The 26,746-nt window shown below is 38.6% G+C and overlaps 1 protein-coding gene across 3 annotated transcripts in view; it reads left to right on the top strand.

The window, feature by feature from the left end:
- The window catches only part of F8 (coagulation factor VIII), a 201,637-nt gene that overhangs the window by 63,980 nt on the left and 110,911 nt on the right, over positions 1-26,746 (top strand). For all 3 annotated transcript variants that reach the window (XM_052742782.1, XM_052742780.1, XM_052742786.1), the window contains 3 exons: positions 71-164; positions 2,184-2,398; positions 6,019-6,169. In XM_052742782.1, coding sequence (XP_052598742.1) covers positions 71-164; positions 2,184-2,398; positions 6,019-6,169 — 460 coding nt within the window. The remainder of the gene's footprint in view (positions 1-70; positions 165-2,183; positions 2,399-6,018; positions 6,170-26,746) is intronic.

Raw genomic sequence — 26,746 nt, 5'->3', positions numbered from 1 at the left:
CTAGGCTACAGTTTGCTTGTTGATCCTAGTCATCTTAGGAGTTGATCTCATATCTCACCTATACTTTCAGATTATATTTAAGAATCAAGCAAGCCGACCATATAACATTTACCCTCATGGAATCACTGATGTCAGCCCTCTACACTCAAGGAGATTGCCAAGAGGTAAGTAGTATCTCAGTTTATAGGTCTTTCTTGATGTAGATACATTTGAGGTACAACTCCAGCTGTTGACACACGATTTTGTTTTTGTTTTTGTTTTGTTGTTGTTGTTTTTTGAGACAGGGTTTCTCTGTGTAGCTTTGGAGCCTGTCCTGGAACTCACTCTGTAGACCAGGCTGGCCTCGAACTCTCAGAGATCTGCCTGCCTCTGCCTCCTGAGTGCTGAGATTAAAGGCGTGCGCTGCTGCCGCCGCCACCGCCGCCGCTGCCACCGCCACCACCACCACCACCACCTGCCTGACACACAATTTTTACAATAATTTTACATAGGTCTTCTTTGCTTTTTCTAAACATTGATTCTAAAGATAATAAACCTAAAAATAGTATCATTTTAGTAATGCAAAGTCAAGGTCATTTTATCAATTTATTTACCATAGAACTAGGTAATATGCTGTGGTTATTTTCTTGTCCATAATCCTAATCATTTTATTATTAAAATAAAATAGAGTCTTTTATATGCAAGAATATGCAAATATTCTTATTTTTCTGTTATTTGTAGTAAGAGGTAAATTTGTTCAAACTAACATGTTAAGAAAACATGGCATAGGTGAGGGAGAAATGCCTGACTCCCCAAACCCTCCCATCCTCACCCCCACCCTCCCCACCCTTTGCTGCCTGTGGCAGGTGGGAAAGCAGGTCCTGAGGTCATGAGAGCAGGAGAGCTGGCCCTGCCCCTCACCAGCTGCAGCACTTGGGATAGCATGCCCTGCACCTCAACTGGGCAACACAGTAGAGCTGGCCTTGGTGGTATAGGTGTGTGTGAGCCAGCCCTGAAGGTGAACCTGTCCTGCCCCTTGTTGCATGTTGCATATGGTGAACTAGCCAGGACAGTGCTGGAAAGCCCACCCCAGTGGTGAGAATTGAGGGAAAGCTGGCGAGCTGACCAACCCTGCAACCACCCAGGTCCAGAACCAGGGCTATGAGTTGGCCCAACCCAACATCCACCCCATTTATGATCTGCTGGAGCATGTGAGGGGCCAGTCCTGCAGACCCAAAGCTGCAGGATCTCCATGACACAGGCAACAACAGGATATCCCAGAGGAGTCCCAGTGAGGGCCCAGTATCGATAGTGTAGCAGAGACCAGAGGTCTCAAACCAGACCAATGACTCATTGCAATGAACACTTGCAAGCAAAGATATATGAACTAAAGGGTATAATGTGTGACTCACTGTGTCACAGTACAGCTTCCACAATGAGGTTTTTCTTTTTTTTTCATTTCTCTTAAATTTTATTTTATATTATTTGGGGGGGCGGGTTTGCAAGGGCAGAGGGCAGATACGAAGAGATGGAGAGATGAATGGGATCAAGATGCATGATGTAAAAACCACAAAGAATCAATAAAAAGTTTTTTAAAAAACATCTCCTGGGCCCATTTTTATTGTATAAAATAATTTTTTGAATCTTCAGTTTATAGCAGGTATCATTTTACTTTCTGTTTACTGAAAAATTTCACCAATACATATGGGTTAGTAGTTCCCTTGAAATAAAAACATGATTATTGTTAAAAGGGGAACTTTAGATACATTTAACTTGACAGAATTTACTTGAGAAAAGTAATAATTCATGAATTAATTTTGGACTACAAATGATTCAGAATGCTCCACCTCACCACACATACCCATAGACTGTATTTACAGACAGAGAACAGAAAATGACATAGAAATAACCTGATTAAATGCTGTTAGCGTTTGTCTTATATGGTGTTTTCACAGCTTCAGCCTTAAATGGGCTGGAGGTTCAGCTGTTATGATTTGCTAAGACTCAGCTACTTGTTACAAGAGTATACTTCCAAGTTAAAATTGTTTATATAACAAGTTAGGCTGCAGTTTCTATGCACAGAAACCTTTAACACAAAGTTGAAACACGTATAGAAGCAGGTTTAGGCCAAACTTAATTCAACATTACTAAATATATAGCTCACTATACTCTAATTGATCTATTTCTATTTTGGGTGTGGGTAGGTATAAAGCATGTGAAGGATTTGCCAATTCATCCAGGAGAGATATTCAAGTATAAATGGACAGTTACTGTAGAAGATGGACCAACTAAATCGGATCCACGGTGCCTGACCCGCTATTATTCAAGTTTCATTAACCCTGAAAGAGATCTAGCTTCAGGACTCATTGGCCCTCTTCTCATCTGCTACAAAGAATCTATAGATCAAAGAGGAAACCAGGTGAGATCTTCCCTTACCAAGTATTAAGTTTGAAACTAAAAGTGAAATAAAATGCCTATGAACTTATAGATATTCCCTATACTCTCTTAATATAGGTACCTCTATAACCTGTAGAAAATATTACCCAATAAAAGTGATTAAGCTGAGTTCCACTTAGCTTTTATTAAATTGAGTTTTCTAAGAAACTTGCCTTTTGGATAAACAGAAAAGCCAGGACACTAAATTCTTTCTATAATACTCAGTCCCAATCTGAGATTTTGCTTCCCTTCAAGGACCTTGCCCATTTTCACCTGTCCAGTTGCCACCTACATTTAGATGGCCAATTTTATTTGAGGCAGGGTTTCAGGTGTCCCAAGCTGGCCTTGAACTACTTATGTAGCTGAATATGGTCATTGACTTCTGGTCCTCCTGCCTATACCTTCTGAATACTGGAATTACAAGTATGTGTCAGTTTATGTCCAGTTTGTGCAGTACTGGGGATCAGGCCCATGGTTTTGTGCATGCTAGGCAAACATCTACCAATTGAAATACTCTCCCAACCTCTGTAATTTTTTAAACCTACAAATTTATGTCTACAGCCTATGTTTCTCTCCTGACATCTCATGATGAATGAATCAAAAGCACCTTAAAATTAGCCATGTAGGTGACACATGCCTCCAATCTCGGTAAAGGGAGGCTGAGTTAGGTGAATTTTGAGTTCAAGGCCAGCCTGGAATACATGGGAACTTCTAGGCCAGCTTCTCCTATGAGCAAAACCCTGTCAGAAAACAAAAGTAGTACATATGTAACATCTACAACACTATGTGACATTTAGTAAGGAGCAAATATTTGTTGAATAAAATAGAGGAAAATATAAAACTATTTTGATTATTGTTAGAATTTTGACTATTTTCACTGCTTTAGAAAATTATCTAAACTGGGCAGTAGTGGCACATGCCTTAATCCCAACACTCAGGAGATGAATCTGTGAGTTTAAGGCCAACTTGGTCTACAGAGTGAGTTTCAGCACAGCCACATCTGTTACACAGAGAAACCCTGTCTCAAAAAACCAAAACAAAAAGAAAAGTGTCTGAGTAAGAAAAACTTATTTCTTTACAAAAGTCTTATTTCTTGGCTCCAGAAGAACTCATTGCTATATTTTGAGCTTGACTATGCATTCATTTTGGCTATTTAGGATACATAAATTTGCCATGGTCCACGGCCTAATACAGCAGATAGAAATTAATAATTCAGATGTCAACCCACCAGATGAATAATTCTCTGATGGAGGAACCTCATTTCAAGCAAGGCTTATGAGGCCATGGACTCTGAATATTGTTTGCTTCTGTCTGTAATTTCACATGTGTTAAAACAGCTGTGGGATCTCCCCACGAGCTGTACTGCAATGTGTCTATATCATGATTACATCTCATCTTATGGACATTTATTCTGTGGACTGCCTAAAAGATGACTCCTCATTAAACGGTATTGTTCAATTGATATCAATAGTATTAGTTTACATAGGGTTTGATGAATAAATATGTATTCAAAGAAATACTACACAAGTCAGGAATTATAAATCCCTGAGATTGTTTTATATCAGAGCTCAGGCTGACATAGGAAAACAGTTGAGTCCAGACTGGCTAAATTCCTTTAATCTTTATGCTGAGAATTACAGTTACAGGTTTCTTGTACATCATTAGGTGACACAAAGCTTCAAAAGAGCTTTAGATTAGAACAGGTGTCTTGCTATCACAAGATCACACAGCTGAGTTGCCTGGCTAGGTTGTAAATACAAACACAGCCCTATTATTACTAGCTGGCAAATGATTTAGTCCTTTCACCCATTCTTGACCTCACTTTGTAAAAATATATTCTGACTAGTCAAGGCTACAGAAAATAACTTAACTCTAGCCCCTAATGAGGGCTACAGGTGTTCTTAGGTAATCAGAAGTTACATACAAGATAGGAAAATATATTTCAAGATTTAAAAATGCTTTTATTATCACTGTGCTATTGGAGAATGTCCTAGTGAGTTCATATTAAGAAAATTAAGGCAAACCTGAGTTCCTACCAAAGCATTTATGACACAGCTCTCTTTCTGTAAACACTTCTAGAAAGCCCGGTGTTTCTGCTAATCACAAAATGTTAGATAATGTAATGACTGATATATTTGCTGCTGCAGTTGTACTTTACAGCCAATTAAGAAGTTGAGATTTACTACTTGTAAGTATTGGGATGACTCTGTTTCTTATCATTTACTGAAATGTGACCTTAAAATGTAACTCCTATATTCAACATAAAAGTTTCTCTTAAATATATATATAGCTGTAAGAATAAAGAGAGAGAGCCGGGTGGTGGTGGTGCATGCCTTTAATCCCAGCACTTGGAGGCAGAGCCAGGTGGATCTCTGTGAGTTCAAGGCCAATCTGGTCTACAGAGCGAGATCCAGGACAGGCACCAAAACTACACAGAGAAACCCTGTCTCAAAAAAAAAAAAAAAAGAATAAAGAGAGAGACTTCATAAGAAAATAGACAGAGAAGCCTAGATGAAAAAAGAGAACAAACACAAAAATAAAGTTACCATCTGCCATGGATGGTCTTTCTGTGTGCTGTGAATATGTGTTGCTATCATTGGTTAATAAAGAAGCTGCTCTGGCCTATGGCAAGACAGGTTATAGCCAGGCAGAAAATCCAAGGAAAGATACAGAGAGGAGGAAGGCAGAGTGGGGGTAGACATGATCCAGCTGCCCAAGGAGCAACAAGATGCCAGCAGACCGGTAATGCCAAGGCCATGGGGCAAAATATAGATTAATAGAACTGGGTTAATTTAAGATGTAATAGCCAGCTAGCATGAAGGTATAACATATGGTATACAAATCCAGAGTAGTGGGACTTTGAACTTAATATTTGGATATGATTAAATATCTGTCCTAAGAATGTTTCATAATTGTACTTTTCCAACCAGCTTTTGGAAGATGACTGATGTAGATATTCTCCAATTTCCTCTTCAGCATTTTGGCTTTTGCAACTATGGGTTATACAAAATGAAATTTACACACATGAAATTTAGATATTAAATCTTATACTCAATTAGCAGGTGAAACTCATGAATTTGGCTCACTATACAAAGTGCTATTCTAAGATATTGAATTTTTTAGAACAAAATCTTTAAGGTATCAGTATTATTCATTGTTCATCCTGTCATATCTGAATTCCTTTTTATATTTTTAGTTTACTATAAGCTGGTAGGCTTATGTAAAGATAGTTGCAAGATAGGAACTTAGGAATGGTTTGATTTTATTTAACTTGGATGACTTATCTTTAAGATCTATATTTCTCTACATTAAACATGGAGAAAATGAGGCTATAAACTGTACCAGTATATGATCTTGGGTCCAGGAAGAATGAAATTTACTTGATCCAGCTACTTTCCGCCTTGAGGTTGCACTAGTTCTAAACATATATTCATCATTCAAAATGCCTATCCCTCTTCTAAGACATGCCATAATAGTGACTATTCAGAGGAAATGAATTGAGCCAAAGGGTTAGTATATGCCATCCCTCCATCCTGCACAGCTAGCTCCTACCTACAATATAAGTGGCATTTCCTTCTCCCTTTTAATATATGTTCTTAACAGATGATGTCAGACAAGAGAAATGTCATCCTGTTTTCTCTATTTGATGAGAACCAAAGCTGGTATATCACAGAGAACATGCAACGCTTCCTCCCCAATGCAGCTGATACACAGCCCCAGGACGCTGAGTTCCAGACCTCCAACATCATGCACAGTAAGTAAAGAATCACTTATAGCTGGGTGGTGGTGGCACACACCTTTAATCACAGCACTCAGGACTGAGAGGCAAGCAGGTCTCTGAGTTCCAGGCCAGCCTGGTCTACAGAGTGAGTTCCAAGACAGCCATGGATACACAGAGAAACCCTGTCTCGGAAAACAAAAACAAAAAAAAGAATCATTTATATTTAATGCACATCTGGTAAAGGGAAATTGACAGCCCCAACTGATGTCTAAGTAATATCTGTTATGAATGGACTATAAATAAATATGTAACTGTGACCATATAATGCATATTTTAAAAATCCACTAACCACTTTTCCTTTCAATATTTATTTGGCTACCCTGGCCTTTTAATTTGTATTTTATCTCTTATATTACTCCTTTTCACCAACTATTCCATACCAAGATAACTCATTTCAAAATACTTTTTCTTTTTTTATTAAGAGATTTTCTATTCATTTTACATGTCAACCACAGATTCCCCTGTCTTCCCTCCTCCCACCCCCCAGCCTTCTCCCCTAACCCTCTCCCCATTTCCACCTCCTCCAAGGCAATGTCTCCCATGGGGAGTCAGCAGAGCCTGGTACATTAAGTTGAGGCAGGTCTAAGCCCCTCCTCCTTGCACCAAGGCTGCACAAAGTGTCTCACCATAGGCACTAGGTTCTAAAAAGCCAGCTCATGCACTAGGGACAGGTCCTGGTCCCACTGCCTGGGGGCCCCCTAAACAGTTCAAGCTAAACAACTGTCTCATTTATCCAGAGGGCCTAGTCCGGTGCCATGGGGGCTCCTTAGCTATTGGTCCACTGTTCATGTGTTTCCACTAGTTTGGCTAGTTGTCTCTGTTCTTTTTCCAACCGTGGTCTTGATATCTCTTGCTCATAGCATCCCTCCTCTCTCTCATCGATTGGACTCCTGGAGCTCCACCTGGGACCTGGCCGTGGATCTCTGCGTCTGGTTCTATCAGTCACTGGATGAGGGTTCTATGATGTCAGTTAGGGTATTTAGCCATCCAAACAACAGAGTGGGTCAGCTTAGACACCCTCTCAACCACTGCTTGTAGTCTATGATGGAGTCATCCTTGTGGATTCCTGGGGACCTCCCTAGCACTGTGCTTCTCCTTAGTCCCATGGTGTCTTCATTTATCATGGTATCTCTTTGCTTGTTCTCCCACTCTGTTCCTGATCCAGCTTGGACCTCTCACTCCCCTAAGCTCTCATTCACCCGTACCTTGCCCTCCATTACGCACCCTCACCCTCAGTTTGCTCATGTAGATCTTACCCATTTCTCCATCGCTGGGTGATCCCTATGTCTATCCTAGGGTCCTACTTACAAGCTACTCTCCCTGGAGCTGTGGGTTGCAGTCTGGTTATCATTTGCTTTACATCTAGTATCCACTTATAAGTGAGTACATACCATCTTTGTATTTCTGAGTCTGGGTTACCTCACTCAGGATGATATTTTCTAGTTCCAGCCATTTGCCTACAAACCTCATGATGTCATTGTTTTTCTCTGCTGAGTAGTACTCCATTGTGTATATGTACCACATTTTCTTTATCCATTCTTCAGTTGAGGGGCATCTAGGTTGTTTCCAGGTTCTGGCTATTACAAACAGTGCTGCTGTGAACATAGTTGAGCATGTGTCCCTGTGTTATTATTGAACATTCCTTGGGTATATGCCCAAGAGTGGTATAGCTGGGTCTTGAGGTAGATTGATTCCAAATTTTCTGAGAAACCGCCATACTGATTTCCAAAGTGGCTGTACAAGTTTGCATTCCCACCAACAGTGTAGGAGAGTTCCCCTTGCTCCACATCCTCTCCAACATAAGCTGTCTTCAGTGTTTTTGATCTTAGCCATTCTGACAGGTGTAAGATGCTATCTCAGAGTCGTTTTGATTTGCATTTCCCTGATGACTAAGGATGTTGAGCAATTCCTTAAATGTATTTCAACCATTTGAGATTCTTCTGTTGAGAATTCTCTGTTTAGCTCTATGACCTATTTTTTAATTGGACTGTTAGGTATTTTGATGTCTAGTTTCTTGAGTTCTTTATATATTCTGGATATCAGTCCTCTGTCAGATGTGGGATAGGTGAAGATCTTTTCCCATTCTGTAGGCTGTTGTTTTGACTTATTGACCATGTCTTTTGCCCTAAAAAAGCTTTTCAGTTTCAAGAGGTCCCATTTATTAATTGTTTCTCTCAGTGTCTGTGCTGCTGGTGTTATATTTAGGAAGTTATCTCCAGTGCCAATGTGTTCAAGACTACTTCCTACTTTCTCTTCTATCAGGTTCAGAGTAACTGGATTTATGTTGAGGTCTTTGAGCCACTTGGACTTAAGCTTTATACATGGTGACAGATATGGGTCTATTTGCAATCTTCTACATGCTGACATCCAGTTATGCCAGCACCATTTGTTGAAGATGCTTTCTTTTTTCCATTGTACACTTTTGGCTTCTTTGCCAAAAATTAGGTGTTCATATGTGTAGATGTAATTCAGTATAGATATAGCCAACGGTTTTATCAGACAAGAACACAGAGCCGATTCAGAGAAGAAAGCCAAGAGGTCAGAGCCAAGAGCCTCACCCTTCCTGATTCAGGGATCCTCCTCCGCCCAGAGAGCTCTCCAAAAGAGGAGCCCTCCTTCCTGTGTGTCTGTCTCTAAATCTCCTTGTTCTGGCTTCTGATTGGTTGTAAACCCAATCATGTGACTGCCTCGTCCCTGCCTGTATGTACCGCCCTCCAGGTCCTTAAAGGCGTACGCCACCACTGCCACTCACTTGCTATGGCTCTAATAGCTCTGACCCCAGGCAACTTTATTTAAAATACCACCACATTTCCCCTTTTCTAATTTAATAAAAAGGAAAAAAAAGAAAAAGGTTATAACTAACAAAAGAAAAACTACATACAGAAGTACAATAACTATATACAATGTCTAAATAATTTCTAGTCCATTCTTCTTGGCTGTGTATATATGGCTTCATCTCAGCATCCCGTTCTTCTCCACATCCCTCTGTCAAATGCCATATTCTGTAGATCTCTGAAGGGTTTGAAGATGACCTGTCTAAAATATATCTGCTCAATTTTTAAAACATATCTAATATGACTACAAGTTCCATTGTAATGTCTAACTACTAACTTTCATTTCTTTATATCCTAATAGTTGATAATAATAACATTCAAGGATCAGAAAATTGCATTGTTAAATGAACGAACGGTATAAGTACAATTAGAAATATACATATAGCATTTTCTAACAATATCAATTCCAATATATATAACTTGTATACAATATAAAACAATCCAATCCAATGTAAAATACTTAAAACTAGTAATTGTCTTTTTCTTCTTCTTTCTTTCTTTTCTTTTTTTTTAATAAGAACCTTAAATCTAATCTCCTTTGCTTAGCCTTTTTCCTAACCCTTGACAACAACTTGTAACCAATCCCCTAAACAATGAAAATTATCCCAGACCCAAAACCCATTAAAAAGACCAAAAAACCACCTGCCCCACACCACCTCTTTGGGAATGTGGGCGTCGTATTCTTAAAATTGCTTCCTGCTGGGTATGGGCGAAGTTATCTTTATCCTGAAAGAAAAATTTTAGGTTAATTGTCAAATTCTAGGAAAGGTAACCATATCCTTCATTATCCAGTCTGTGTATAATGCCAAAGTTCAGGGTTTATCTCAAGTCCTTATTCAAGTAGTCTTTGAGACTGGATCATCTCAGCTAGTCATCTCAAAATTACTCTGAGCACCTTGTAGTTCAAAGCTGATCAGTTGTCTCATTTGTCCAGTGTTCTTCAGATTCCTTAACCTCCATTCTCCTAAAAGACAAAAACAAAAACCTTTCCCCAAGACTAATTTTGGGGATGTTCCTTTTTGCTAAGTTATTATCTGATTAAATGAAAAGACATGTGTTACTGGTATAAGTTAGTTTAAATTGGATGTTCATGTTGGTTGATGAACTATCACCTCCTCTAATTAAGAGGTTTCTCTTGTTCAAATCGAACCTTTATCAATTTTGATGGTACCCACGACTTATCTTCTCCTGTAGAAACAAGAGCAAAACCTCGTCCCCAACGTAACACATACCCTGGTTTCCATTCTGAGGTCAGCACATTCTTAAAGTATATAGGCTGATTTAATTTTGTAGTTTTTTCTATTATCCAATGTCTCTCTGCAGCTCTTGTTCCTTTCTCATTGGCATTAAGAAAATTCAAAGTTAATAGAGCATTATGCAGTCTGTTTCTGGGGGTTTTTGTTATCCCTTTCTGTTTATTTAGCATATCCTTTAGAGTTCTGTTTGATCTTTCTATAACTGCTTGACCTGTAGGATTATGTGGTATGCCTGTAATATGCTTTATATTGTAATAAGCAAAAAACTGTATCATTTTAACAGAGACATATGATGGAGCATTATCAGTTTTGATTTGTGCAGGTATACCCATGATGGCCATAACTTCTAGCAAATGAGTAATTACAGAATCAGCTTTTTCAGAACTCAAAGCAGTTGCCCACTGAAATCCTGAATAAGTATTGATAGTGTGGTGTACATATTTCAATTTTCCAAATTCTGCAAAGTGGAACACGTCCATCTGCCAGATTTCATTCCTTTGAGTACCTTTTGGGTTACATCTAGCTGGTAATGGCGTTTGATTGTAGAAGGAACAAGTAGGACATTTCTTTACTATTTCTTTGGCTTGTTGCCAGGTTATGGAAAAATCCTTTTTTAAACCTTTACTATTGACATGATGTTTTTTATGAAATTCTGGGGCCTCCAGCACATTTCCTATCAATAATTTATCAATCTCATCATTGCCTTGTGCTAGAGGGCCTGGCAGACCAGTATGGGATCGAATGTGAGTTATATATAAAGGATGACTCCTTTTCCTGATTGTATCTTGTAATTGAATAAATAGTGAAGTTAATTCTGAAGCATCAGGGATAAATTCTGCAGTCTCGATATGTAATACTACTCTTTCAGCATACTGAGAGTCAGTTACTATGTTGAGAGGTTCTGAAAAATCCATTAATACCAACAGAATAGCATACAATTCTGATTTTTGAACTGAATTATAAGGACTTTGAACCACTTTACTTAAATTTTCTGATTTGTAACCTGCCTTTCCTTGTTTGTTGGCATCTGTATAAAATGTACGAACTCCAGATATGGGTTTTTCCCGTACAATTTGAGGCAAGATCCAATCAGCTCTCTTTATAAGATCAATTCTATCGCTTTTGGGATATTTGCTGTTAATTTCTCCCAAAAAATTACTGCAAGCTCTTTGCCAAGGTTCACTTTCTGTCCATAATTTTTCAATGTCCTCCTTAGTTAAAGGTACGACAATTTCTGCTGGGTCTATTCCTGCTAATTGACGAAGTCTCAATTTTCCTTTCCAAATCAAGTCAGAGATTTTTTTCCACATAAGTTTTTAATTTTTTATTTGGTTTATTTGGTAAAAATATCCATTCTAATATAATATCTTCCCTCTGCATTAATATTCCTGTAGGAGAATGTCTAGAAGGTAAAATAACCAAAATGCAATCCAGCTTTGGATCAATACGGTCCATGTGTCCTTCATGTACTTTCTTTTCTACCAAGGCCAATTCTTTCTCAGCTTCAGGTGATAATTCTCTTGGACTATTTAAGTCCTTGTCACCTTCTAAGGTTTTGAACAAATTATGCAGTTCATCATTTTTTACCCCACCAATAGTTCTTAGAGGAGAAATATCTCCAAATAATCTTTGAAAGTCATTAAGAGTCTGTAGTCTATCTCTCCTAATTTGCACCTTTTGGGGTCTAATTTTTTGTAGTTCTATTTTATATCCTAAATACTTAATAGAATCTCCTCTTTGTATCTTTTCAGGAACAATCTGTAATCCCCAGCAAGGCAAAATTTTCTTTACTTCTTCAAACATTCTTTCTAAAGTATCTGCATTTGAGTCGGCTAGTAAAATATCATCCATATAATGATAAATTATAGATATAGGAAATTTTTTACGTATCACTTCCAATGGCTGTTGTACAAATTATTGGCACAGAGTTGGGCTATTCAACATTCCCTGTGGGAGGACCCTCCATTGAAATCTTTTAACCGGTTGAGAATTATTATAAGTAGGCACTGTGAAAGCAAATCTTTCTCTGTCTTTTTCTTGTAAAGGTATTGAAAAGAAACAGTCTTTTAAATCAATAACTATGAGAGGCCATCCTTTTAGTAACAGAGTAGGCAAAGGAATTCCAGATTGTAGAGAGCTCATTGGCTGAATTACTTTGTTAATTGCTCTAAGATATGTTACCATTCTCCATTTACCCAATTTCTTTTTAATAACAAATACAGGAGAATTCCAAGGGCTGGTTGATTCCTCAATATGCTGAGAATTTAACTGTTCTTCTACCAGCTCTTCTAAAGCCTGAAGTTTCTCTGTGGTTAAAGGCCATTGCTGGACCCATACAGGCTTGTCTGTCAACCATTTTAAAGGCAGAGCTGTTGATGTCTTTGGAAGATCATCGGTTGTTGTGCCCTGTTCTTGTATAACATGGATGGTTGGTGACCATTCAGAATATCGCCTTCTAATATTTCTCTCAGAAACATGTGCTGGTTTCTGATTTGTTTCTGAGATTGGAGGGATGTTAATCTGAGTATTCCATTGTTGCAACAAGTCTCGGCCCCACAGGTTCATAGCTATGTTAGCTACATATGGTTTCAATTTTCCTCTCTGTCCTTCTGGACCTATACATTCGAGCCATCTTGCACTCTGTTTCACCTGAGATAATGTCCCAATACCTAACAGTTGAACGTTTACCTCCTGAAGAGGCCAAGTTGGATGCCAAAATTCTGGTGCAATTATGGTAACATCCGCACCTTTGTCTACCAGACCAGACAACAAAACATCATTTATTTTTATCGATAATTTTGGTCTTTGTTCATTAATAGAAGTTTGCCAAAAAATTTTCTTTATGTTTTCTCCTGAATTTTCTATTCTCTCTGTTTCATCATCCTGACCAGCATGACTTATTCCAATAGGCATTTGGTTATTTAATTGCTCTGAGTAGGGGTTTCCTCTATGACTGCAGGAAAGGTTTGAACTGGATTTGCTATTGGGGCCTGCATGAGGCCCCTCTGGGAGTTTCCCGAAGACTGAGGCAAAGGATTACCCTGTCTGTCCCTTGTTGATCTACATTCGTTGGTCCAGTGTTTTCCCTTACCACACCTTCTGCATACTCCAGAAGGAAGGGGCATTCTGTTGCCATTGTTCCTTGAGGAAACATTGTTTCTAGGAATGACCTGTTTACAGTCCCTTTTCAAATGTCCTTGCTTTCCACATCCAAAACATCTAACATTCCTCAAACCTCTTGAAATTGCTTCTCCTACCCACGTATCATCATGCTCATGAGTTTCAACATTAACTGTGTCTCTAATCCAATCTTCCAAAGGTGCAGATCTTGCCTTTAACGGCCTGATTTTTGTTTTGCATGCTGCATTTGCATTCTCAAAGGCCAAAATTTCAATTATTATCTTACCAGCTTCTGAATCCGGGACCATTCTCTTTACTGCTGAAGCCAGTCTTTGTAAAAAATCTGTGAAAGATTCTTTTGGGCCTTGTATAACCTTTGTAAATGACTCAGTTTTTTTTCCTGGTTCCTCAACTCTGTCCCATGCATTCAAGGCTGCTGTTCGACATAAAATTAGGGTTTGGACATCATATAAACATTGTGCTGGTGCTGAAGCATATTGACCTTCTCCCATAAGCTGATCCTGGCAGACTTGTATTCCTTTATCCCTCCACTGTTTTTCTATGTTTTTAGCTTCATCCTTGAACCAAGTTAGCCACTGAAGCCTTTGACTGGGTTCCAGAACAGCTTGTGCCAGCTCCCACCAATCCTGTGGTACAATCCTATTATATGTTGACCAAGAGTTTAGCATTTGCTTTACATATGGGGAATGCATGCCATAAGATACTATTGCCTCCTTAAACCTTCGTAAATCCAACATTTCGATTGGAGCCCAAATATTTTGTGTAGTCATTTAATCAGGCAACTGCTGTATGGTTACTGGACAAACCAAGGGTGACTGTGTGAAAACAAGCTTTCTTTCTGTAAGCCTATGATCCAATCTTGAAGCAACTTCACTATTAGTTTCTTCTGTCTGAGTTTTTACAGGTGTATCAAGTTTTTTTAAAGCTGTCACCCTGGCACTTAAATTGACTATCTTCTTAAATAGTAAAATAAGAATAAATATAGTAATAAAATGCATAATTCTATCAACATTAATCTTCTCATATAGCTGTTCCATTGTTAGACTGTCTAAAATTGCAAACAAAGCCCAATTTTCTTCCAATGAACACAGAAAACCCCTTTTTTTTTTAAATGTGGAAAAATATTTCTCTTTTAAATAGTTTCCTTTAAAATATTGGATAACTAAGTCCTCGTAGAACAGTACAAATCCGAGGGAATTTCAAAACAGCCACCTAGTGTCCGAGGTGTGAATCCATCTCAGCAGTTAAACGGTTTTTAACGGATTCTTGTCACGTTGGGCGCCAAATGTAGATGTAATTCAGTATAGATATAGCCAACGGTTTTATCAGACAAGAACACAGAGCCGATTCAGAGAAGAAAGCCAAGAGGTCAGAGCCAAGAGCCTCACCCTTCCTGATTCAGGGATCCTCCTCCGCCCAGAGAGCTCTCCAAAAGAGGAGCCCTCCTTCCTGTGTGTCTGTCTCTAAATCTCCTTGTTCTGGCTTCTGATTGGTTGTAAACCCAATCATGTGACTGCCTCGTCCCTGCCTGTATGTACCGCCCTCCAGGTCCTTAAAGGCGTACGCCACCACTGCCATGCACTTGCTATGGCTCTAATAGCTCTGACCCCAGGCAACTTTATTTAAAATACCACCACACATATGTGTGCAGATTAATGTCAGGGTCTTCAATTCAATTCCATTGGTCTATATGTCAGTTTTTATACCCATACCAAGCTAGTTTTACTACTGTAGTTCTATAGTAGAGCTTGAAGTCAGGGATCGTGATGCCTCCAGAGGTTGCTGTATTGTACAAGATTATATTAGCTATCCTGGGTTTTTTGTTTTTCCATATGAAGTTGAGTATTGTTCTTTCTAGGTCTGTGAAGAATTGTGTTGGTATTTTGATGGGGATTGCATTGAATCTGTAGATTGCTTTTGGTAAGATTGCCATTTTTACTGTTAATCCTACCTATCCATGAGCATGGGAAATCTTTCCATTTTCTGATATCTTCTTCAATTTCTTTCTTCAGAGACTTAAAGTTCTTGTCATGCAGGTCCTTCACTTGCTTAGTTGGAGTTACCCCAAGGTATTTTCTATTATTTGTGGCTATTGTAAAGGGTGATGTTTCTCTGATTTCTTTCTCAGCCCATTTGTCATTTGTATATAGGAGGGCTACTGAGTATTTTGAATTAATCTTGTATTCTGCCACATTGCTTGTGGGGCGTTTACCCACCACCCCCACAGTTCCCCAGAGTTTTCTTGAGTGCGAGCAGCAGGAAATATTATATAGAAGGATTTATTGCGGAGAATATCGTGGAGATAAACAGATAGAAAATAAAGGATAGCCTCGAGTGGGCCTGGAACCTATTCCAACGGGCCCTGACTGTCTCTGCCCCAGGGTTTTTATAGAGACACCAAGGGGTGGAGCAAAAGACCTCCTCCCCCAGCACAGTCAAGTGCAGACCATCTCAGACACCTGCACTCAGGCCCGTGGTCCTAATCATCCTCTATGCGGACCTGCTGGGTAAAGCCACGAGGAACCCGAGAATGGGCTCCCACAGGTCCCCCTTTCTTAATATATATAAAAAAATAACTATTAATGGCTTACAGCCATCTCCATAGCTGTTACACCTCCCAGTATGGGAGTAGAGGATGATAAAGATGGCATTTCTCTTTTGAATTAGGTCCAAGGTGACTACAGCAGTCTTAGCTGCCTCAAGCCCTTTCTAAAACAAAAACTCTTAAGGCGACTACAAACTTAAAGAATCCCTTAGCTTCATCATTTCCATTAACAGGTTAACATAAATATTGCTATACATAGTCACAATTCTCCCAATCTTACAACACAAAGCAAACTCTTAACAGAACCATTTGAATTAGCATATATGGTGCTATATATAGTTAACAGTTTTCTCCATCATACAACTTTAACTCAATCATTTGAATTTTCTTGCTAACAGAACATAGGAAAAACTTCGATGTATTCACATCAAACTTAAATATTTCCTTAACTCCACAAAACCAGGGTGCATTAATATCAATAGGTTAAACATAATTTCTGCAAACATAATTCAACCTCATAACTCCTCCTTTTCTTTATAATTTTTTAAACAAAATCTCAAACCTAGTTAGAAAACCCAAACTTTTCCATTTAAACAGTTCCATTTATAACACAAAACCAGTTCTGTAAGTAATTTCATTTTTACATGAACAGTTCCACAAAACAATTCATGAATCACCAATTAATAAAGCATATATGCATACACAAAACTGCATCTTGATTCTAGGTAGAAATAATGAATTTCTTCATTTAAACAGTTCCATTTTTAACCCAATTCCAGAAAACAGTTCCTAGGTCATTACTATAAGTAAACTCAAAATTGTCCCATTGCAATGAAATCTCTATTGTTCATTTTATTTGTTAAGTCCCAAAATTCAAATGATAAATTCTGGTACTAGCCTTCCAAATATGAGAAATCCATAACCAATATCTTTTTGTAGTTTTATCTCATTTTAAGTTCAAAAAGTTCAAAAAAGTAAATTCTGGTATCAGGCTTTCACTTCCAAATATGAAGAGACGTTTTACAACCAAAACTTTTTGCTGTTAACAATTTTTGTTCAAACAAGCGTCTCTGAACTTATTCTCAAGCCAGAGACCTTTTTAGGTACAGTAGTATTCTAAACCGCACCGTTTTTGATATTAGCTCAGGTTTTTCTGTGTTGCATCGATTTTCCACGGATCTCAGTTGCGGATGCCTTGTGCTGGTTCTGGCGTCCGCCATTCTTAGCTTCTTAGCGGCTTTTGGAACTTTTGAAACCATTCAGACTGCCTACTTTGCAGTCTGCTGGGACACTAACCTTCTGTTTCTCGGGTTCTTTCACCATATACATTAGGAATAGATTCATATTTAACATTTACACTTTTTTACAAATTCACATATAACATTAACATCTACTTATTTATACTCTTCAAGGGAACTATAGAACTACTTTAGCAAATATATTTCTTATTACTTCTTATATACTTCTTATCTATTTCTTATTTAAACTTACATTTACAACTAGTATCTTCACTTCTTACAAGCTTATTACTACATGTCTTAAGACTACCTTAGATATTTCTTGCAAGCTTATATTCTTAAAGGAACTCTATAGATCTATTTTACAAACTTATATAGGGCTACCATTAGCATATATCTAATTTAGCAAACACCTAAAGATTTCTTAACACAGATCTAACAAGAGAATTTTTACAAACTTACATATCTTATTTTCATCTTTTTCTATTTCTTACTCTTATTATCACTATCTCTATTAGAAAGATTCTCTTAACTAGACAGGAAGTACATACATCATTTCTAAAGTTTAGAGTTTATAGTCAGCTTTGCTATAAAGCACTGGGATTTAGTGAGTGTTGTTGTTATAGAATTGTGATAGTTGTTGCTAGGGGACTATAACCTTCCCAGGATGACGCCACACTCCAAAGTTTCCAGTTCTCTCAGCCGTTCCGGACCGGCAGAGATGCACTGTCAACGGTAGACGGTTTTTAACTAGAGGCTGTCCCTTCACCCAAATTCATAATAGTTCCCCTAAGTGCTTCAATTCAGACAAACATTTCTAGTACAGCAGTACTTTTGATTTGTTCTACCGAAAAACTTCACTTCACACTAAAGGTGAAATTACCGTATTTAGCTGCTGTAAAGCTCTTTGTCAAATACTGCACAGCTATTAGGTGATATAAAGTATTTTTCTAAAGGAGCTAGTAAAGCCACAAGTGGCACCACTCCGAACTGTATTTAGTATTTTCACTTCATTAGCTTTAACTTCTGATATTAGCAGCTGTGATATTTAGCATTGATTTCTTATAAGGAACTTTCAGGTGAAGCAACTCTTTTGTAAGACAGGTAGATTTTCTGAAGTTTGTTTCCCATCTATAAAGCAGTCATTTCTTTTTGAATGCCTGTTTCCTTGTATCCTTATTAGATTTACAAAGGAATCACTCATTGCAGGCTGTTCGTTCAAGGCAAAGAACTTCTTAAATTTCAACATGTTTCTTTATATCTAAGACAACGTTCAGTGTATAAACTGCTTTCCCTTGCTTTCTTAAGGATTTTAAAGTGGCTTATTTGCTCTTAAAGGTAGCTTTTTGTCATCCAACTACCATAAAAACCTTGCACAGCTATTAGGGTAAATAAGGCATTTTACCAACAGAGCCCCAAACCTTGAAGCACCTAGTTCCATATCCTTTCAATTTTTCCAATGGAACTGACATTTAAACTCTTAGATGATTTTCCTCCTTATTCTTTTAAAGGCTGTATTTTAAGTTTACCGTGAAAGTATTTTCGAGCTGACAAACGTGTTTCAGGGCAATGTTGCCATCTTTAGCGGAAAAACTACCTTTCCCAGAATGCATTTCCCTTATATCAGTCCATAATATTATCAGTCCCTTAAATCAGTCCTTTATATCATCATTTCCCTTATATCAGTCATTTCCCATAGTTCTTTTTGGGTCTGAGAGTCAACTGGTTCTCTTTTACCAGACTTGCTTACAAATTCTTGCCCGGGAGGTTTGAACAAATTTTTTTGCTTTTGCAAGGGGAGATTTGAATAAGCATTTTACATTTTCAGCTATGGCACGTTGGGAGATTTCTATTCTCTCAACTGGCTTTAACAGGTGTTTTTCCTTCATCAGACACTGGCCCCCAAATTAGAACTGCACTTGCCTCCTTAGCGCGCATTGAGGCTGGCATTTCTGATAGCAACTTTCCTCGGGGCTTATGCTTGCCTTAGCCAGTCAGTGAAAAATATTTACAACAGCTTTTCCATAGCTCCTTCAGAAGAGATTTTTCTCCCACTGATCTATCTCATTTTGCTTGTTCCTTCCTTCCCCAGATGCAGAGCTTCAGGTATCTGTCTGCGGCTCTGTTCCTCTGCTAGCTGCTTTTGGAGGTAGGGGCTTTTTTTCTTCCCCCGAATCTGCCTCAAATTCTAGCAGCTTTTCACAGGTCATGTATTTTCTGGGGAGGAATATGTCCCTTCTGTTTCTTTAGAGTCTTTTTCCCAGACAGTTCCCAGTTTGGTCTCAGTTTATCCCCTCTACCCCAGAAACAGTTTCCGACACTACAGTGGCGGCTTTCCCTGCTACTGAAGGTAGGGGCTTTTTGTCCGTTTCTGTTTCGGGGGTCTGTGTGGTTTGCGAACAGACTGAAAATCTAACAAGGGAGGTTTTTGCCATTTCTAAACTCCCATTAGGACAGGTGTTTTGTTTCATCAGGCCTTCACCTGGCCCAGTCCCCCAGTGGGTTGTGTTTGCTTGTCTGGGTGCTCAAGGACAGAGCTTATGCCAGAGGCAATCACCCCTCAGAGCTACACTCCCTCATTTCACCAGGAGTTAGTTGAAACAAAGCTTTTTCAAAGAGGTGCTTTCTCTGACAGAAAAGAAAGCTTTACTAGTTCTGTTCTGCCCTGGCTTGGGCTCTTTCCCCAGACAGCGATCTGACTCGGCAGCACAACTGCTTCAGACACAGTTCAGCTTTACTGTTTTCCCAGAAATGTCCTTACTCTGATAGGAAAGCTTTTTTCTCATTTCTTTTTGCAGCTGTGGACCTATCAACCCGGGACTTGTAGGAAAGTGGACAACCGTTCCCACTGGCTTTAGTTTTGTTTGTTCATTAGCAATCTTTCCCTGGGTCCTGCACCTTCCTGCCTCAGCTCTGTGCTCCAGGAAGTTTGCAACTGCAGGAACCCTAGTATCCCCGAAATGCACTCCAACTCAGAGACACTGGCCAGTCGCCTCTGGGTTTTTGCTCAGAAGCAAGGATACAATACTAACAGTTTGCATGCTTCAGGGGATCTTTGCATTAGGACAATTAGGAGCACTTTTTCATTCTGAAATGCTCAAACAAAACCCTTGATGCCTCAGCTTGGCTGTAACTGAAAAGCTTGGCGTTTTTGCTTTCTCAGGTAAAGTTTCCAGCCCTTTTGGGCTCTCTGTTGCTCTTTACCCACACTCTCCCAAGCATTTCCCTCAGGGTACTCTGACCCACTGTCTTTTACTAGCTTGAAGAGAGAGAGCTTAGAAGAGGTTTTTAGGAACTTGTCCCTGCCTCCTGCATTGCAGGGAAGATTTTTAAAGCTTGAAAGACATAGCTTAGGTTTTGCTGTCTTAAGAGGTTTGTTGTTTTCCCTTAGAGCTAATCACAGGTGGTCCCCATACTAATATCTTCAGGTGATTCTAATTTGTCCTTCTGAGAAAGTTAAAGGCTTTAGTTTTTAAGTTTTTTAAGAGAGCTTTTGAGAAAGATTAAGGCTTTTTAGAGAGATTTTCCCCCAAGTTTTCCAAGAAAAGCTTTTAGTTTAAGATTTTTTTCCCAAAGAGAGAAAGACCACCTTTTCCCAAAACTCCCCTTTAAACCTTTTGGCTTTTTACACCCCCATATTTGCCTCGGGGAGAAATCACTTTCTCCTGCCGCTTGGACTTAGCATTTCAGCTGTCCCCAGGTCAAAAGCTTCCATAGGAAACTTTTTCTTCCCCATAAGCTCAAAGAAGAGCTTTTTTTACTACCCATAAAGCCCAAAGAAAGATTTTTTCCCCCAGTTTGCATTCATAGCCCCCAAAGTTAGAAAATTGTAGAGTTTTTCTGTCTAGTTGCCTTACTTATTTTTTCCTACACAATCTTACACTTCTAAGGTTTTCCTATACTATATTACTACCCTATGCCTTATACTTATTTTTCACAGATAGAAATTGAGAAAGGGATAGAAGATAGAAAATTTTGACAGAAGAGAATTTTGCTGCAGCATCGGACATCCTTCCAGTCCGCTTTCCTTTTCTCTTGAGGATAAAACCCCTGCCTCTCAATATATATAAAAAATATATATTTTTCATAACACCAGCATGCCTTATCCACTGGCAGGGCTGAACTCAGCACTTTTGCCAAAAACTCTGTAATAAAACTATTATTTTCCTTTATCTTTAGTCCCTATTACTTTGTCTTTAGTCCCTGTTCATTTGTCTTTAGTCCCCCATTTTTTTCTTTAGTCCTTTTTTTTTCTTTTTTCTTTAGTCCCTGTTCATGGCGCCATTCTGTGGGGCGTTTACCCACCACCCCCACAGTTCCCCAAAGTTTTCTTGAGTGCGAGCAGCAGGAAATATTAGATAGAAGGATTTATTGCGGAGAATATCGCGGAGATAAACAGATAGAAAATAAAGGATAGCCTCGAGAGGGCCTGGAACCTATTCCAACGGGCCCCGACTGTCTCTGCCCCAGGGTTTTTATAGAGACACCAAGGGGCGGAGCAAAAGACCTCCTCCCCCAGCACAGTCAAGTGCAGACCATCTCAGACACCTGCACTCAGGCCCGGGGTCCTAATCATCCTCTATGCGGACCTGCTGGGTAAAGCCACGAGGAACCCGAGAATGGGCTCCCACAATTACTGAAGGTGTTTATCAGCTGTAAGAGTTCCTTGGTCGAATTTTTGGGGTCACTTATATATACTATCATACCATCAGCAAATAGTAAAAGTTTGATTTCTTCCTTTCCAATTTGTATTCCCTTGATCTCCTTTTGTTATCTTATTGCTCTAGCTAGAACTTTAAGTACTATATTGAATAAATATGTGAAGAGCAAACAGCTTTGTCTTGTTCCTTATTTTAGTGGGATCGATTTGAGTTTCTCTCCATTTAATTTGATTGTGGCTGTTGGCTTGCTGTAAATTGCCTTTATTATGTTTAGGTATATTCCCTGTATTCCTGATCTCTCCAATACCTTTATCATGAAGGGGTGTTGGATTTTGTCACAGGCCTTTTCAGCATCTAATGAAATGATCATGTGTTTTTTTTTTTCTTTCAGTTTGTTTATATGGATTACATTGACAGATTTTCATATGTTGAACCAACCTTGCTTCTCTGGGGTGAAGTCTACTTGATCATGGTGGATAATTTTTTGATGTGTTCTTGGAGTCTGTTTGCCAATATTTTATTGAGTATTTTTGCATCAATGTTCATGAGGGAAATTGGTTTGTAATTCTCTTTCTTGCATCTTTTTTTGGCTTGTGAAGCAGAGTAACTGTGGCCTCATAAAAGCAGTTTGGTAATGTCCCTTCTGTTTCTATTGTGTGGAACAATTTAAAGAGTATTAGTATTAACTTTTCTTTGAAGATCTGGTAGAATTCTACATTGAAACCATCTGGTCCTTGGCTTTTTTTGGTTAGGAGACTTTTAATGACTGTTTCTATTTCCTTAGGGATTATTTCTGGTGATACTTTAATTGGGCTAAAATGTGATTTTATTTGTATGTTAATAAAATTTGCCTGGAGATCAGAGGTCATTAGCAAGCCAGGAACAGAATTCAGGTGGTGGTAGCCCACGCCCTTAATCCTATCACATGACAGGCAGAGTCTCTGTGTGGTCAAGGACACAGCCAAGCGTGGTGACCCTTGAGTCTTTAATCCCAGTACCAACCATAGAGACCAGGAGGTCTGTATAGACAGGCAGTGAAGAGGAAGTTATGTGGCTGGGCTTAGAGCCAATGAGCAGGCAGAACAGGAAAGCAATAAAACTCAAGACACACAGGAAGAAGGTCTCTCTCTCTCAGAAGGACAGCAGCGAGTGGTAAGATAAGGTGGTCTTGGCTCTTTGCTAGTGCTCAGATCTCTTGGGCTTTTAACTCTTTATTTGTCTCTGTGTTTCTTATTTAATAAGACCATTTAGAATTTCGTCTACAGTTATTGGTCTATTTAAATAGTTTATCTGGTCTTGATTTAACTTAGGAATATGGTACCTATCCAGAAAATTGGCCATTTCCTTTAGATTTTCCAATTTTGTGGAGTACAGGTTTTTAAAGTATGACCTGATGATTCTCTGGATTTCCTTGTCGTCACTTGTTAAGTCTCCCTTTTCATTTCTGATTTTGTTGAATTGGATGTTCTCTCTCTGCTTTTTGGTTAGTCTGGATAAGGGCTTGTCTATCTTGTTGATTTTCTCAAATAACCAACTCTTTGTTTCATTGATTCTTTGTATTGTTCTCTTTGTCTCTATTTTATTGATTTCAGCTTTCAATTTGGTTGGTACTGATGTCTATTCCTCCTGGGTGAGTTTGCTTCTTCTTGTTCTAGAGCTTTCAGTTGTGCTGTTCAGTCACTAGTGTGAGATTTCTCCAGCTTCTTTATGTGTGTATTTAGTGCTATGAATTTTCCTCTTAATGCTGCTTTCATAGTGTCCCATGAGTTTGGGTATGAGTACATTCATTTTCATTGCTCTCTAGGAAGGCTTTAATTTCTTTCTTTATTTCTTCCTTGACCCATTGGTGATTCAGTGGGGCATTACTCTGTTTCCATGAGATTGTAGGCTTTCTGTAATTTGTGTTGTTGTTGAATTCTAACTTTAAGTCATGGTGGTCTGATAAAATACAGGAGGTTATTCCAATTTTTTTATATCTGTTGAGATTTGCTTTGTGATCAAGTATGTGGTCAATTTTAGAGAAGGTTCCATGGGGTGCTGAAAAGAAGGTATATTCTTTTTTGTTAGAATGGAATGTTCTATAGATATTGATTAAGTCCATTTGAGTCATAACATCAGTTAAGCCCCTTATTTCTCTGTTAAGTTTTGATCTGGCAGATCTGTCCAGTGGTGAGAGTGGGGTGTTGAAGTCTCTCACTATTAATGTGTGGGGTTTTGTGTGTGATTTAAGCGTTAGTAATGTTTCTTTTACATATGTGGGTCTCCTTGTGTTTGGGGCATAAATGTTCAGAATTGAAATTTTATCTTGGTGGATCTTTCCTGTGATGAGTATGTAATGTCCTTCTTGGTCTCTTTTGATTCATTTTAGTTTGAAGTCTATTTTGTTGGATATTAGGATAGCTATCCTAATTCTAATAAAATAGACTTAAAGCTAAAATCAATCAAAAGAGATAGGAAACAACGTTACATACTTATCACAGGGAAAATCTACCACGATGAAGTCTCAATTCTGAACATTTATGTTCTAAATACACCAGCTTGCTTCTTAAGACCATTTGATTGGAAACACTTTTCCCAGCCTTTTACTCTGAGGTAGTGTCTATCTTTGAATTTGAGGTGTGTTTCTTGTATGCAGCAGAAGGATGGATCCTGCTTTCATATCCATTCTGTCAGCCTATGTCTTTTTATAGGTGAATTAAGTCCATTGATATTGAGGGATATTAATGACCAGTGATTGTTCATTCCTGTTATTTTTTTTTTGATAGTGTGTGTGTATTTCCCTTCTTTGAGATTTACTGCTGTGGAATTATCTTTTGCCTGTGTTCTCATGGGTGTATCTGACTTCCTTAGGTTGGAATTTTCCTTCTAGTGCTTTCTGTAGGGCTGGATTTATAGATAGGTATTGTTTAAATCTGGTTTTGTCTTGGAATGCCTTGTTCACTCCATCTATGGTGATTGAAAGTTTTGCTGGTTATATTAGTCTAGGCTGGCATCCATGGTCTCTTAGTGTCTGCATTACATCTGTCCAGGTCCTTCTGGCTTTCAAAGTCTCCATTGAGAAGTCAGGTGTTATTCTGATGGGTCTGCCTTTATAAGTCACTTGGCCTTTTTACTTTGCTGCTCTTAATATTCTTTCTTTATTCTGTAGGTTTAGTTGTTTAATTATCATGTGGCAAGGGGACTTTTTTGGGGGGATCTAGTCTGTTTGGTGTTCTATAAGCTTCTTGTATCCTCATAGGTATTTCCTTCTTTAAGTTGGGAAGTTTTCTTCTATGATCTTGTTGAATATATTTTCTGTGCCTTTGAGTTGGAATTCTTCTCCTTCTTCTATCCCTATTATTCTCAGGTTTGGCTTTTTAATGGTGTCCCAGATTTCCTAGACATTTTGTGTTATGACTTTTTTGGCTTTGGTATTTTCTTTGACGAAACTGTTTCCTCTATTGTATCCTCTACACCAGAAATTCTCTCTTCCATCTCTTGAATTCTGTTGGTTATGCTTGCATCTGTTTCCTGTTCATTTACTCAGATTTTCTATTTCCAGCATTCCCTCTGTTTGTGTCTTCTTCATTGTTTCTATTTCCCTTTTCAGGCCTTGAACTGTTTCCTTCACATGTTCAATTGCTTTTTCATGATTTTCTTGGCTTTCTTTAAGGGATTTATTGATTTCTTCCAATTTTATTTGTCTTTTCCTCAATTTCTTTATTGATTTCTTCCAATATTTTGTTTGTCTTTTCCTCAATTTTATTTTTTATTTTTTCTTGAAAGGCCTCTAGTGGCGTCCAACGTGGGGGCAAGAGTTTCCACCTAAAAACTGAGAAAAAAGATTTTAAAACGGAGCTAAAAACAGTTCCTAATTGTCTCTCCCAAATGAGCGGCAGCTGCCAGTTTGAGCTACTGGTGGGTTCCTAGCGTGTGCGCTCGACCTGCAGTATGGTGGGAATGAGGCCTCTGCAAGTGCCACATTAAGCTGCATGGTGGATTTAGCCTTTGCTAGTACAAAACAAAAAAAGAGGTTTCTGGGCTACACGCTGCTTGGATAAAAGCATAGACCCACAATAGCTCCCAGAGCTGGTGGTAAAGTACCACGCCATGTTGGGAAGCTGAGGTGGGTGGAGCCAGCAGCCACAGCTGCTGCAGCTTCAAGCAATAGATTCACAATAAGACAGATTCAGATGTAATAGTTTAAAATGTGTGTAAAATATACGTAGGCTTGAAAGAGACAGAAAAGGTGATATATACAGTTATAGAAACAAATACATAGTTTTAAAAAATAAAGTCTTTAAAGAGACAGTAAAATTAATATAAAAAATAAGCCACATGAAGATGAATATTACACAGAGAATCTGGATTGTGTTGTCTTTGGGATTTTTAACTGCAGAAAAACATTTGATTGTAAAAGCTGTTGAGTTATGCCAAAATATATATTTTAAAGGTACCTTGACTTCAAAATTTGGATATAAGGATATGTTGCTTTGGAAAGGAGATTCTGCTTTTGTTTCCACAGAAAGCCAGAGGCTATGGATTTGTTCCAGATTAAGATACATCAGGTTTGACCAGCCAAGAACCCCTGAAAGGTCTCTGATGACACCATGGCCCAGATGATCCAACATCCAGAATGGTTTGAAGGCAACTGGCTCAGACGATACACCCTCATGGACTATTCCATAATCCTAAAATTTTCTTTGTGTCCCCATAAGATACAGCGCCCCCCTCCAGCAGGAAGTAGTAAGAGAAGCTATGCCCAAATTCCCAAATTATATGTAACTTTACTTTGTTAAGGTTAAAACCTTCCTTTTTGAAAAAAAAAAGGGGGGGAAGTGCTGTGGGATGTTCTGTATGGCAAATGTGTTGCTGATTAGTCAATAAATAAAACAC

Source organism: Peromyscus californicus, unplaced genomic scaffold (assembly GCF_007827085.1).
Source record: "Peromyscus californicus insignis strain IS unplaced genomic scaffold, ASM782708v3 Scaffold_10__1_contigs__length_136768540, whole genome shotgun sequence".
NCBI classification, from domain to species: Eukaryota; Metazoa; Chordata; class Mammalia; order Rodentia; family Cricetidae; genus Peromyscus; species Peromyscus californicus.
This window is presented reverse-complemented; position numbering and strand designations above follow the sequence as displayed.